Source organism: Sarcophilus harrisii, chromosome 1 (assembly GCF_902635505.1).
Source record: "Sarcophilus harrisii chromosome 1, mSarHar1.11, whole genome shotgun sequence".
NCBI classification, from domain to species: domain Eukaryota; kingdom Metazoa; phylum Chordata; class Mammalia; order Dasyuromorphia; family Dasyuridae; genus Sarcophilus; species Sarcophilus harrisii.
The window spans coordinates 270,671,383-270,685,586 of NC_045426.1; the positions used below are offsets into that span (position 1 = coordinate 270,671,383).

The following is a 14,204-nucleotide window of genomic DNA, read 5'->3' on the forward strand; positions in this document are numbered from 1 at the left end:
CCCACCCGCTTCTCCTCCTCCCTCCACCTCCGCAGCCGCGCAGGTTGCCTCTGTGCCGGTACGGGGCGTGCCCCGGAGAGCGAAGCCGGGTGGAGAACCGCGCACTGCGCGTGCGCCTCGCTCTCCATTTCAGGGCGCGAGGCGTGGTTGGATTAGCTTTTCTGCGCTCCTTTCTCCTTTCTCCTCCTCCTTGGTTCTCTCTAGGGTCTCCATTGGTCTGTTCCCTGGGAGCCGAGACGAATCGGTTCTACCCGAAGGGCGTGATTGGCGAGAGCGCCCGCCCCTCGTCAGAGCGGCGGCCCGGGATTGGTGCGAGCGCGGCCTGGGTTTTGAATCGCTCCCCGGTTGGGGAGGGCGACTTTTGCAAAGTGCCACGTTTGGGGCGGCGGGCTGGGGAGAGCCGGCTCGGGGCTGCCTCGGGTGCGCCGGCACCTGGGCGCTCGACGTTGGCGGCCGGCCCGGAAACCAGAGCGCTGCCGGAGCCCGCTCCTTGTCGGGGCTCCTGGCCTGGGTGGGCGTTGGCAAAGGCCCGGGCGGCCGGGAGCCGGGGGCAGCAGCCGGGGCGGAGGCGGTGGGACCGAGCTCGCTTGCCCGATACCCCGTCGCGATGTTGGCGGAAAACCTGGTGGAGGAGTTTGAGATGAAGGAGGACGAGCCGTGGTACGACCAGCAGGACCTACAACAAGGTGAGGGAGCACCCCCCAAATTCCCCAGGATGGGGGGGGGGGGTCCGGGGACGAACCTTAACCGGGCTCTGTGTAATTGTGAGGCGGACGCCGAAAGGTGAGGAACTGCTGCATTGGGTGGGACTGGGGAAGAAAGGAGGTGGTGGGACCGAGGAAGAAAGGAGGTGGTGGGACCGAGGAAGAGAAAGGAGGTGGTGGGACTGAGGAAGAGAAAGGAGGGGGACTGAGGAAGAAAGGAGGTGGTGGGACCGAGGAAGAAAGGAGGTGGTGGGACCGAGGAAGAAAGGAGGTGGTGGGACCGAGGAAGAGAAAGGAGGTGGTGGGACCGAGGAAGAAAGGGGTGGGACCGAGGAAGAAAGGAGGTGGTGGGACCGAGGAAGAAAGGAGGTGGTGGGACCGAGGAAGAAAGGAGGTGGTGGGACCGAGGAAGAAAGGAGGTGGTGGGACTGAGGAAGAAAAGGGGGTGGGACCGAGGAAGAAAGGAGGTGGTGGGACCGAGGAAGAGAAAGGAGGTGGTGGGACTGAGGAAGAGAAAGGAGGTGGTGGGACTGAGGAAGAGAAAGGAGGTGGTGGGACTGAGGAAGAAAGGAGGTGGTGGGACCGAGGAAGAAAGGAGGGGTGGGACCGAGGAAGAAAGGAGGGACTGAGGAAGAGAAAAGAGGGGGACCGAGGAAGAAAGGAGGTGGTGGGACCGAGGAAGAAAGGAGGTGGTGGGACCGAGGAAGAAAGGAGTGGTGGGACCGAGGGAAGAAAGGAGGTGGTGGGACCGAGGAAGAAAGGAGGTGGTGGGACCGAGGAAGAAAGGAGGGTGGGACCGAGGAAGAAAGGAGGGGAAGAGGAAGAAAGGAGGGGTGGGACCGAAAGAAAAGGAGGGACCAGGAAGAAAGGAGGGGGGAAAGGGGAAAGGAGGTGGGGACGAGGAAGAAAAGGAGGGGTTCGGGAAAAAAAGGAGGTGGTGGGACGAGGGAAGAGAAAGGGAGGTGGTGGACTGGGAAGAAAGGGTGGTGGAAGAGGAAGAAAGGAGTGGTGGAAGGAAAAAAGGAAGGGGACCAAAAAAGGATGGTGGGACCGAGGAAGAAAGGAGGGGGGGACCGAGGAAGAAAGGAGGGGGGGGGACCGAGGAAGAAAGGAGGGGTGGGACCGAGGAAGAAAGGGGGGGACCGAGGGAAGAAAAGGAGGTGGTACGAGGGAAAGGAGGGGTGGGAGAAAAAAGGAGGTGGTGGGAGAGGAAGAAAAGGAGGTGGTGGGAGAGGGAAAAGGAGGGGGGGACCGAGGAAGAAAGGAGTGGGGACCGAGGAAGAAAGGAGTGGTGGGACTAAAAGAAAGGGGTGGTGGGAGGGAAGAAAAGGAGGTGGTGGGACTGAGGAAGAGAAAGGAGGTGGTGGGACTGAGGAAGAAAGGAGATGGTGGGACTGAGGAAGAAAGGAGATGGTGGGACTGAGGAAGAAAGGAGATGGTGGGACTGAGGAAGAAAGGAGATGGTGAGACTGAGGAAGAAAAGAGGTGGTGAGACTGAGGAAGAAAAGAGGTGGTGAGACTGAGGAAGAAAGGAATGGTGGGACTGAGGAAGAAAAGTGGTGGTGAGACTGAGGAAGAAAAGAGGTGGTGAGATGAGGGAAGAAAGGAGATGGGGGAAGCGGGGAAGAAAGGAGGTGGTAGGGGAGGCCCATCCTGAAAAGGTTCGCCTGACCCGGCCGTGTCCCAGCTCAGAAGGACCCCCTTTTCCTGCCCCTCCCCTTTTCTGCGGTATCGTTTAGGTCTATGGCTACTGGTTGGGATGCTGCTGATCAGCTTCTCTTGTGCTCTGTCCTCTTGGCCGAGTCCTAATGTGTGACAAGCTGAACCGGGATGGGGATGATCGGGGTGGCTAAGGGAGGTTGCTGAAACTTATCCTAAATCATTGGTTGCAGCTTCTTCAAATGCCTTAAACAATTAAACATTGTTTATCCGTAATTTACCCTTGCTGAATTGTAATGCCTAATACGGACCACCATACCTATTACTTGTCCTCCAAAAGCTCCCCTGCGCACCTAATACCAATGCTTGCTTGAGACGGATTTCTCTGTTGACAGTTCTGCTTCAATTCATCCCAAAATAAATACTTTTCTGATCTGCTTACACATCGGGTCCACTTGCTCATTTTTAACATAGTGAACAGATAGCAGAAATTCTTATTTGTGAGAACTATATTGCTTTTCGACATTAAATGTCTTTGTTTCTAAACTATGGACAGTTCCTACATTTAGTTTAACCTTGAACAGTTATCTTCCTTTTATTTGTTGAATTGAGCACAAAATTTAATGATAGTTTCAAATCCACACGACTATGTCGTATAAACAACCTCCTAAGATCTAAGCAATTTCACCAGTACGGTCGTTACAGTTAGTAATTTTTATAAAATCAAATATAACAATGGCAGTGTGATATAGTGAATGGATAGAAAACAGCATCAAAGTCTGTATTACCTGGATTTAAGCCTTGGTGAGAAATATAGTGGACCCTGGGCAAAAGTCATTTAACTTCTCCATGTCCCAAGCAACTCTCAAACCTGATTGTAGAGCTGGTGCCTATTCTTTATGACACAGGGAGCTCCTTATATCAATGAAATCATAAACCAGATGTTTTTTTTTTAAAGCATAGATCGTTTTTTAACATTATTATGAGTAGGCACATTTTACTGCTTAAAGGGCTGAGAGTTAATTTGCCCTTTAAATTCCAAATGAGATTAATGAAGGGCATTAGAATACTAAACTTCCTCTTCCAGGAATATGTGCTTAATGACTTGTAAACTTTCTGGAGTTAAGAGAAAAACCTGATCTTTAATTCTAGCTGTGCTGTATACTGCATGTATGAACTTAGGCAAGTCCCTTAACCTCTCTGAGCCCATTTCCCCATTTTTAAAAATGAAGACAAAGGAATACTTAGCCTCCAAATCTCCTTTCAGCTGTAAGTCTGCCAAATAAAAATTTAGAGGTACATATTTCCAAGTACAACAAAGACCTGTATATCTCACTTAAACATTTTCTTCTTTCTACTTTTTACAAGAATAAATCTTAAGCTCCTAATTGTATATTGTACAGAGAGCTTTTTCTACAATGTGGATAAGCCTTTGCCCTTTGTAACTAAGAATTTGTTGTGACTAACCACTGTTAATATTTCACCTACTCTGAAATGAAAGCAAATGTTGGAGGTATGTGAAGAATTCTTTTTAACTTTCTAAACTTTAAATTTTAATGTGGTGTTATAGTCTTTTGAGCTGGCTGGGGCCTTAAATGTCGCCTGGTCTAACACTCTTGGTCCTACTTCAAGGTATATTGTATACTTTTCAAAGTGCTTTCATATGTATTACCTTATATGATTCCTTCTCACTGTAACTCCACAAAGAAAGTTAGACAAGTATAAACATCTCAAGAATGAGACATGTGATATTTTTTTCATGTGTATAATCTACCACAGCACTTTGTTTAAAAATTGAAAATGGAAGTGCTTTGGATCTAAATATTTGTAAAAATACTTTCCTAGTGACTTTTAATCTGTGTTCATGTAATGTTTAGAAATTTAGGAGGTATTTTCCTCTGTTAATGAAAATATCCTGCTGTCTTGTTAGGTGGTTTCATTTGTGTTCTTAGTATGATTAACTATGTATTTACTATTGATTACTTTTCCATTTTCTCAATGAGGAGGATCTAGAAACAGAGCAAAACAGTTCTTGCTTCTCTTTCCCTTCCCCCATCTTAAAATTTGTCTTTAATTGATCATGAAGACATCTTGTCAGTCTTGGAGAAAAATCTCAAGGAAGTACGTACCTCAAACTACAAAAGCATCTCTCTTGTAATCTTTGCGATTTTTAACTGGGTCAAATCTTTACCTAAAAAATTGTACTTTTTTAAAACTTAAAAAATTGAAAGAACATCTTTAGAATGAAGAAACTAATCTGCCATCTTATCTCTGGTTAGAATAATAGTAATGGTCAAAGTAGTTCTTTTATCCTATCTCGCAAGTACAGGAAGGAGAAATTCTCCACTTTTACAAAATTCTTTGATGCTGAAAGACTGTCTTTTGTTATAGGGGTTAGTGTGTGAAAATACGGCCTGTGATCTATTTGAGTAAAAGCTTTTCTGGGACAGGATCCTTCTATACAGGATAATGATGGCTTACTCTTTGAAATGTGCCCCAGAGAACAAGGTAAAGAGACTTTAGAGCTCTAGTTTTCTTTTACAACAGCTGCTATTACATCTCCTACCTTCGTGAGCCAGGCAAAAGCCTAGAATAAGGACTCAGGTTTCTACCTTATGCGTCAAAAAGCTACACCTTGGTTTTTATAAGAATACCAGGCATGTGCCATTGCTTTATAAAACTTCAGTATTTTCTGAAGTTGATAACATCTGCCTTATGTTAACTTCTTTGCTGAATCACTGTTTCTTGGGTCATTAAAACAGATACCAGCATTTTACTTGATGTTTATGCTTAGGGATTTTTGCTTTCCCAAAAGCTTAGCAACAGAAGTTAACATCAAAGTATCATTTAGTGACGCATGTTACTTTATAGTGGCAAAAGCTTTCAGCTCATGCAAATGCAGAGTTGTTGCTTCAGACTATCAGCTGACTTAAAATTGTTTTATTTGAAAGAAATGTAATAGCTGTGGACTAAAGACTTAAATTTAACTGACAACTTTTTTTTTTTTTTAAATCAACTTCAGTCTTGACATTCTCATTGATGGACTTAGATCTCATTTTCTGAATAGGAAGAATTGTATTATACTGATGTTTGAGCCCCTGCATAACTTGTTGAATTCTAAAATATATAAAGGCATTACTATGTTGGAATTTCTGAACCCAGAATGAATAGGGAGTAATTCAGGAATTCTTGCAGCAAGTTTCTCAGTAATAGTTTCAGAATCTATGATTCTTAGGATTGGAAGGGGCCTTCAAAGTCATCTGTAGCCCCTTCATTTAATAATTAAAGAAACTGAAGCAAAAAGAATTTGTCATTTGTCCAAAGCACATAGGGAATTAGTGACAAAGTTGAGACTAGAATCTAAGTCATTTGATTCCTCAGATAGGTGATTTTACCATTAAACAGCTGAGAAAAGAGAAGCCCTTAACTAAAGATACCCTAATAATTATTTAATGACAAATGAACAGGATCTTCTAAACTTGGTTTCTTTTTCACTTTGGCCTTAATTGAAAATGCCAAATAAGGTTACTAAAAATTCTATTATCTCATCTGTCCCTACTCTAGAAAGTCTTTTTGGGCTTCTTGTCAGTTTTTGCCTGCAAGTAGGAACCAGATTCTATACAACTCGAAAAAAATAGTTTAAAAAAAAAAAAAAGAAACAATAACAAAAACATTGTCCTTAAGATAATAGAAACACTAATAGTGTATAGTAACTTCACAAATGGTTTGCCGTTTCAAAAAGATAAGAATATGCTTTTATGGTTGACACTACCATAATACTATGTCAAGTCAAATATTTAGGAGCTTGTTACTTAAGGTTAAGCCATCAGGACTTATTTAGTTTGTGATAAGAATATACCTTAAATTCTATGCTGTTTTGTTGCTCGCTTGAAGAGCTTTGTACTTTGTATTACTTTGAACAGTAGGAAAAGTAGTTAATATTACACTAAAGATGAAGCTGGTTCTTAAATAAAAGTATTCCAGATGACCTTATACAGCTGAACAGAAAAGTAGTCTCCAACTAGAGGCCTGACTGTGGAAGAGATTTCCTTTCGGATGACTAATTTAGGATGTTTTTGTCCTGCCTCTGGCTATTATACTGTGATACAAATAGGCCAGGGCACAGGAAGGTTTAAGTAATATCTAAGTAATGATGTCATGGCAGGCTTTGGACTCCGTTACTACAGGGTAGCGTCTGTGTGGTTTTTACACACCCTATTCATATAAACTATTTTCAATAGTATCTCAGTCCAAAGATCAAAAAGAATTTAATGAGTATTATTGGGTAGTAGCAATTTATTTTTCAGCTGGAAAAAACCAGGATGTAGATTTGCTTGAGCCTGTGACTCATCCACAGTACTGGCAATAACAATCCAAGTTCTTTAATTCCATTTCCATAGTTCCATGTAGTAAACTAACCAAAAAACATCAAGCTATTTCCACCCAGGAAGTAAGTATTTTCTCCAGCAAAAATAAGTTGCGTTAAACTGATAACTTTTTTTTTTCTGCAGGAATTTTTATTTTCCATAAATGTAAAGTGATAATAGTTTAGATGATTGAAGAGAGTGTTTATGGGGTTGGTATACAAGTATTGTCTGGTAAACTTACAGAAGTCTCTGCCCCTGACTCAGTGCATTTTTAGACTAATCACTTAACATCTTTTGTGTCTCTGTTATCTAGAAAGAGGAATTTCCTCTACAAAGAAGAATAATAAGACTAAATGTCTTAAGAGGATTAATATTAAATGATTTATGTTCTTTGTGAGAAAGGTGTTTCATGTACATATACCAGTGGTATTATAGTAAGTTAAGGCCTCATATCTCAATGAAATATTTGCAGTATTGTTTATTGTAAATAAGTTCATAGGAATGCATTTTAGCACCAGATTTGCTAGTACTGTAAGGATTTTGTTTATTTTTACTTGTGTATATATGATTTAATTGATTTAGGGAACTCCCATTGAAGGGATTTCCTTCAACAAAGCATATCAATTATTTGGCAACTTTTGGGCCCAGGGTCATAGAGTTAGTATGTATATAAACAGAACTTGAACCATCCATTATGCCATGGTGCCTCTCAGTGACTTTAAGTAGTTGCAAATATTTTTAAATAATTTTCTTCATAATAGTAATATACACATATATGTGTGTAGATAGATATAAATTTAAGTGGACGTTGTGTTGGCATCAGTTTTTGTTACTTATTACTACTTTTCCAATATTAATGGATTGATATGAAACTTTAATGGTACTGGCAATAAGAACTAAATACTATTTCTCCATCTTTCCTCCTTTAAAAACTTGATTTTGTATCAAATTGGTAAAATATAATGCAATTAAAGGCTTTCATAATAGATATACATCTTTCTCTTTCATTCTTTATAAATGAACATTTGTCACTAACAGAAAATTACTGTCTCTTCAGTGGGTAAAGTCCAGGGATCTCTTGAGTTAATCTTGCCTTTCCATTGACTTGCTGTGTGACTTTAGGCAAGTTACTTACATTATCTGAGCCTTAAATTTCTCATCCATGAAATAAGGATAATAGTTACATGATAGTTTGTTGTGAGGAAAATCTCCTATAACTCCCAAGTGCTATGAATCAAACAAGTTATTATATAGTATCTCACAATGTATAAAAATGTCTTCCTCATAACACCCTTGAGAGAGAGAATAAATATTATTTGTTATTCTCGTTTTATAGATGAGGAAGCTGCCAGGTAACTGGCACAGGTGAGAATGAGATGAATCAAGGTCTTTTGTGACTCCCAAATTCAGCACTAGAAAGAGGAGAGTTATGATCTCTGATATCACAGATCAGGATACTCTAGAGATGGGGTAATAGATGTTTCCCCCTTTACAGTCAGAGGGCATGAAGTGATGGGGTGTAGGTCCTAAGGAGAACGTAGCAATTTCGGAGAAACCCTAAGGCTAGTGGGCCTTGGGAGTGCCACCAACAATGCTGGCTATCAGAGAACACTGGTCAGTAAGTCATAGAATTCAATGTTGGGAGCTGCTCCACCTCTGTTCATTATTCTAATATAGAAGCCTTAGAATTCAGTAATGGGTACAACCCCATCCCTACCACTCCTCAGTTGTACTTCTAAGATATAATATTAGTGTATCAATGACTTGAACCTGATCTTTATTTCTCTTTCCTATAAAATGATCTTGCTCTTTGTTCTTTGCTAAATTCCCTTGAAACTTATAAGCCCACTGTTGGCAGTGTAATAAATTTTTTCCACTTAACTAGCAGGCAAACTGATTTTGTGAATTCTTTTGCCATACTCATAACACCAACCCAGAGATCCTAATATTGTTGGGGTGTCTTCCACCTCAAGAGAAGTTTCTAGGATAGGTCAGGAGCTGGAAGTGGGGATAGGTCCAGAGCAGGGGCAGCCTGCAATGTGAGATTCTTTTCAGTTGGGATTTGGGGTTTTTGGTTTTATTTTGTTTTGTTTACTAACATCATTATCCGTTTTTCTGTTTAGTTAACAGTAAAAACTAGTGTAAACTAATTTCACCATATGACATCTTAAATTTCTGAGTAATTTAATCATTTTATTAATAATGCCAGCAAAGACTTGGGTAGTCAGCTCATAGTTTTTATGCCTTTCCAAGAATAGGTGTTTCCCCAGGATAGCAATCAATCCAGATAGGGTAACAATTATAAGAAGCAGCCTTTACAAAAAGAAGTAGGCTTATTCCAGGGAGGGACTAAAAGAGACATCATCTCAGCCTTGGATAGAGAGACTGTCTCTATATCTAGATTACTTCCAGTCTTGGACAATTTAGATAAAAATGTCTATCTCTACCCAAGGTGAATGGAATTCACCTTAAACTAGCACTGGATTCCTTATAAAGTTGGGTGAGGTCAGACTGAGACCTTCAGAGGCTGAAGTCTTGAAATAAGAGAGAAAAGGGGAACTCTGAATCTCTCCGACATTATTATTTATTAATAAGTTACTCGTTCCTCTATTTGATTTTATTAAGAGACACATCCTTCTTAGTGAATTACTGATACAACAAATACTTCATCAAGGCTTTTTAATTTAATTTATTTAATTTAATTAATCTTATCTGTATCTTATGATAGTAGCGCACATATGCTTCAGTGTTTGTTTGTATTCATCCTGATCACAGGGTATGATTATAGAAATTTGCCATGAAGGAAGATAGAGATATAAAAGAAAATTTTCCCTTATCTGGGTATCTATTCCAGACAGAAATTATATCCATAGCCACTTCCATTGATCCAAGCTTAAAGTCAGCTAGTTGGTATAATTTCCATTCAAGAGGAAACATCATATTGAGTCAGGAAAATCCAACCTAAGCGCATGCCAAGAGTCATTCTCCCATCTTTCCTCCTGAGAATTCCATCTGTATTTCATAAATGTAAACTCCATAGGGTTGTAGGCATTATCAATTCATTGGTCAGTATTTCTTGATGTTGACCCTAGAGTCAAATTTTAAATGATATCAATTCAGTCCCAAAACAGCTTATGTAGCAAATTCCAATAATCAGATGGATTCAGCTCTGTAGGATCAAATATCCTAGATAACAAGTATTGACTGTAAGCTCACATTAATAACAATAAAATATTCATAATCCCAAATTTTATTTAGAGAGTGGCTTATATGAAACATCTATAGTAAAACATGTTCAGTTATTAACCACATTCAAATAGACATAAGCATAAACTAATACTCTTAGAATCCCTTTAAATTATGGGAACATCTTTAAGGTAACTCAAGTAGTTTGTGGGCATTTCTACACATGTTCTAATCCCAGATGAAATAATACAAATAAAATCAGGTTTCCTGTTGGGTGACACAAGATAGTTCATATATTACTACTCTTCACTAATATAACTAATTGTACTGAAATCCTGTTCCTTAAAGTATAAACAAAAGAGGTTCTTAATTTTAACTTTATAGAGTCACATCTTTGTTTTACAGGCTTCTCTGCCTTTGTCTAACTATATGGGCTTAATACCCATTATGATTTTGAAAGAATGAGATACTTCAGGAATTTAATCATATGCATATAACAAGTTTAAGCACTAATTTAACTCTTGCCTAAGCCCTGGAATATCAACAAATTCAAATAAAAACATTGAGATCTTTCTAATTTACAGCTTATTACACAGTAATTCAAATGCTTTAGTATTAATCTAATTAATAAATTCAGTATTGCAATAACTTCTATTCCTTGACTACATTGATGATAGAAATTTGCTATGAGGAGAATTATAAACAAGGACATCAGCATCAGAACTGGTCCTTAATTTCTCCATTATAACTAGTCTAGCATATGGAACTAGCTAGACAGATTTCTTGCATGGGAAGATGTCCAACCTTAGCTTTTCCTCCTTAACCTATTCTCAGGAAAGATTCACTAGCCTTGACTCTCAGAGCCACTGAGACACTGACTGCTGACTTTTTGTTTTCTTAAGCATCCATTTAAGGATGGTCCCAGTACACAATAAATAAAAACAGTGAAGAATGGAAAACCAAAAAGAATATTCAGGATCCCAAAAAAGCTTTCTTCTCATACAGTAAAATTTCACTAATCACAGTAATTTTGGACATAATTGTTATTAGTATAATCAAATTATTGCAACAAATAGGTTTACAAATAAAATTTAATAGGCTTTTATCAAAACTAAGTTGATATAAAATGTCTTTTAATATTATAAATTCCCAAAGTGTCATAAAAATATTCCTATTCATCGCAAAATTCCTAGTCACCACTTCCTTCTCATCAAAAAATGTTTACAGTGGGGAGGAGATTCAGTTTTTCTAAGCTCCTTCCTCCTCCCCCGCAAATTGTGCCTAATTAAATTAGCCTTATCACAAGAACAAAGTTTGCCAGGCCTTTAACAATTTTCTCTATTCTTTTCTTCCTTTTGTTTTAAAATGTATCACTAGAAATAAGGAAAATAATTATATTCTGGAATTCCATATAGAGAGTGAATCTGTGATAGTTTGCTGAAACCTTTAGAAAAACACTGGCCAACTGCTGTAAACCTCCAAATTAATATAGAAAATAAAGAAATTTAAAAGAGTTTTGAGATCATTAGGTTAAAATACTTTGATCTAGAGATGAAGAAACTCAGTCTCAAAGATAGGAAGGACTTCCCAAAGTCACATGGCTAATTAGTCAGAATCTGGGTCTGAAGTCTGTCCACATTTCTCTTAGATTTTGCTAAATATAATCTTTTATACAATCTTATATAATATGTTATATAAAATATATCTATATAAATCTATATAAAATCTCTTATGTAATCACCTTATAAACTTAAAGTGCTATGTGAATGCTTTGTTGTTGTTCTGGTTATATTATGTATATAATAAATGATTGTTATATATCTATGCATATAAATTTTTTTGTTGCTGTTGTTAGATCTGCAACTTGCTGCTGAGCTTGGGAAAACATTGTTGGATCGGAACACAGAGCTCGAGGAGTCTCTTCAGCACATGTACACAACCAATCAGGAGCAATTACAGGAAATTGAGGTAAACTCAGTTAGATTCCTGAGGTATTGTTCTAGGCTTTTAGTGTAGTTTGTGTCTTTTTCTTTAATTTGTATATCTGTTGAATATAATGAATACAAAAACAAACTGCTGCAGTGAAAGTCAATATCTGAATTTCAGTATATCCTTAACCAATAGTGAGAAAATTTAACTGAATCACAAGATTGTTCAAATAATGCCTCCTTGCCTCAGATGCAGAAAACCAAAAAAATTTGAATCTTTTAGTCTTCTATTTTGGAAAACATACAATAATTGTAGACCTACCTGGAACCTTAAAAGCTCCTGTGTCCTGTCCCCTTCTTATCAATATATAATAAAATGAAGCCTAGAAAAATGAAGTGATTTTTAACTACAGTCAAGGAATTAGTCTGAGAGCCATGGGTAAAATGAATGCCTAAACTTCCAGCTCAGAACATTATCTCCTATGTCATGTTAACCCATTGATGGCATTTGTAGAGAGAGCTACAGAATGTTAGATCTGTAAAGGAAAGCCCAATTCTCATTTTGGACATGCAATGTGGAAGGAAAATCCGGACTTGGAACTAAGAGACCTTAATTCAATCCCATCTCCTTCAGACCTCATAGTTTCCTGATTTGTAAAAATGGAATAGTATTTCTTTATATTACCTTCAGGTTGTAAGGAAAGTACTTTGTAAACCAGTAAATGTTGTATGAGAGCGAGTGCTTTATGTGCAGGGTGACGTATTAAAGGTCACAGTTGAGCCATGTCAGAGGGGAAATCAGAACCAGGTCTTTTAAGACTCATCTAGTTCTCTTTCTTTTCTGCCCTGCTGTGTCCTTCTAAAACTAACTAACTTTAAATTGCATTTGGCAATATTTAAACATAAAACAATGGTGAGAATATTGTGTTTGTTTCTTAAATTTTGAAGATGATGATAAGGTATTCTGAAGGTGAATGACCAATGTAACTAAATTCTAAGTAGATTGGTTTATTAATCTAAGAGAAATGGTTAACTTCAATTCCTTTAGTAAAGAAAATCATTTCTTAAGCTCTTACTTTGTGTCCAGGCACTGGGGTTATAAATTAAAAAACAAAGACAATGCATAAAGGGGTGAGTCAGGGAAGACTTTGGTGCAGAAAGTTATCTAGTTGGTAAGTCTATCCATGAACAGTGTTGATTTGATGATAGGATAATTGTTTTTACCCTCACTGTTGGTAAATACTGCCATTTAACTAGCACAGGTAACTGAAGATTTTTTTATGGTTCTATAACCATAATATTAATAACTGTTTTATTAGTAAACTTAATTTTTTTTTTTTTTTAGAAACATCTCAGTTAATACTATTCGCAAGTTAAACCTCCAAAGATTTTTGAAAATATAGGGTCTAAGACTTGTTCCTACTTAGAAAATTATCAAATTAGTGCTCATGGAGCCTGTGTTACCTGAGTCAGCATCTTTTGAGGATCACCTCTCTATGAAGTGCTTGGGTGATAAACAGAGGAGACACAGGTATCAGAACAAAAATAGACTTGAGGTCAGGTAGCCCTGTGCCATTAGCTTATAGACACAGAAGGTTTAGTGAAATGACTTCTTCAGGCTAATTAAAACAGAGCTTTGACTTGGCTTCATCTTTCTGACTGTCTTCTACTGTACTATAACCTGTAGGGAGCCAAACACAAGAAGCTTAAGAATGCATTACTCAGAAATTATTCCACCCAAAAGATCTTATCAAAAGCAAAAACACTTGTTTGTTCACTTAAGGCACTTATTAGTTCTACTATTTTGACAAAGTTTGCAGTAGACCTTCATTTTCACAAAACTTTATGTGCCTTGCTCAAAACATATTTCTAAAACTTTTGGGAAAGTGGGTCTTGAAATTAACCAAGTACAACTTTAATGTGTTAGACAAAGAGTGTAGAACATACTGTTCCCTAAGTTGAAATTAATGAGGTTTAGAGTTTGCCAAGATACCTACAAGTGCTTACCCAAGCTTTTAAAAAATAATTCAAGGCTTGTCAGATGGCACACTAGCCAAATAAAATTACTTTCTAGCTTAACTAGTACCCTAGATGGATCATATTATTTGATTAATTCCTTTGTGCTTCACATCATATATGGAGAACAGAAGGGAAAGAAAATTTTGTTTTATATTACATAGTCCCAAGATGATTTAAAGTACACTTAACTCTGATAATTATATATTTCAGATTCATCTTAATTATTAAATGCCAACTGTGCACAGAGCACAATATTGCCTACTTGGAGGTCAAGAGTTTAATTTAGACAATCCTTGATCTGGAGGTTACAGTGAAGTTTGTCACCTTATCTTATAAGGTCC

At 38.4% G+C, this 14,204-nt stretch overlaps 2 protein-coding genes across 2 annotated transcripts in view; one reads left to right on the plus strand and one right to left on the minus strand.

Annotated features, from left to right (window-relative positions):
- The window catches only part of LOC100917830 (transmembrane protein 180), a 48,241-nt gene extending 48,102 nt beyond the window's left edge, over positions 1–139 (minus strand). The window contains exon 1 of the mRNA XM_012542761.3: positions 6–139. The gene's annotated coding sequence lies outside the window, so the exon portion shown is untranslated. The remainder of the gene's footprint in view (positions 1–5) is intronic.
- Positions 140–290: 151 nt separating this feature from the next.
- Positions 291–14,204, plus strand: part of CDR2 (cerebellar degeneration related protein 2) — a 30,497-nt gene continuing 16,583 nt past the window's right edge. The window contains exons 1-2 of the mRNA XM_031942022.1: positions 291–686; positions 11,772–11,884. Of these exons, the coding sequence (XP_031797882.1) occupies positions 608–686; positions 11,772–11,884 (192 nt within the window). The 5' untranslated portion in view covers positions 291–607. The remainder of the gene's footprint in view (positions 687–11,771; positions 11,885–14,204) is intronic.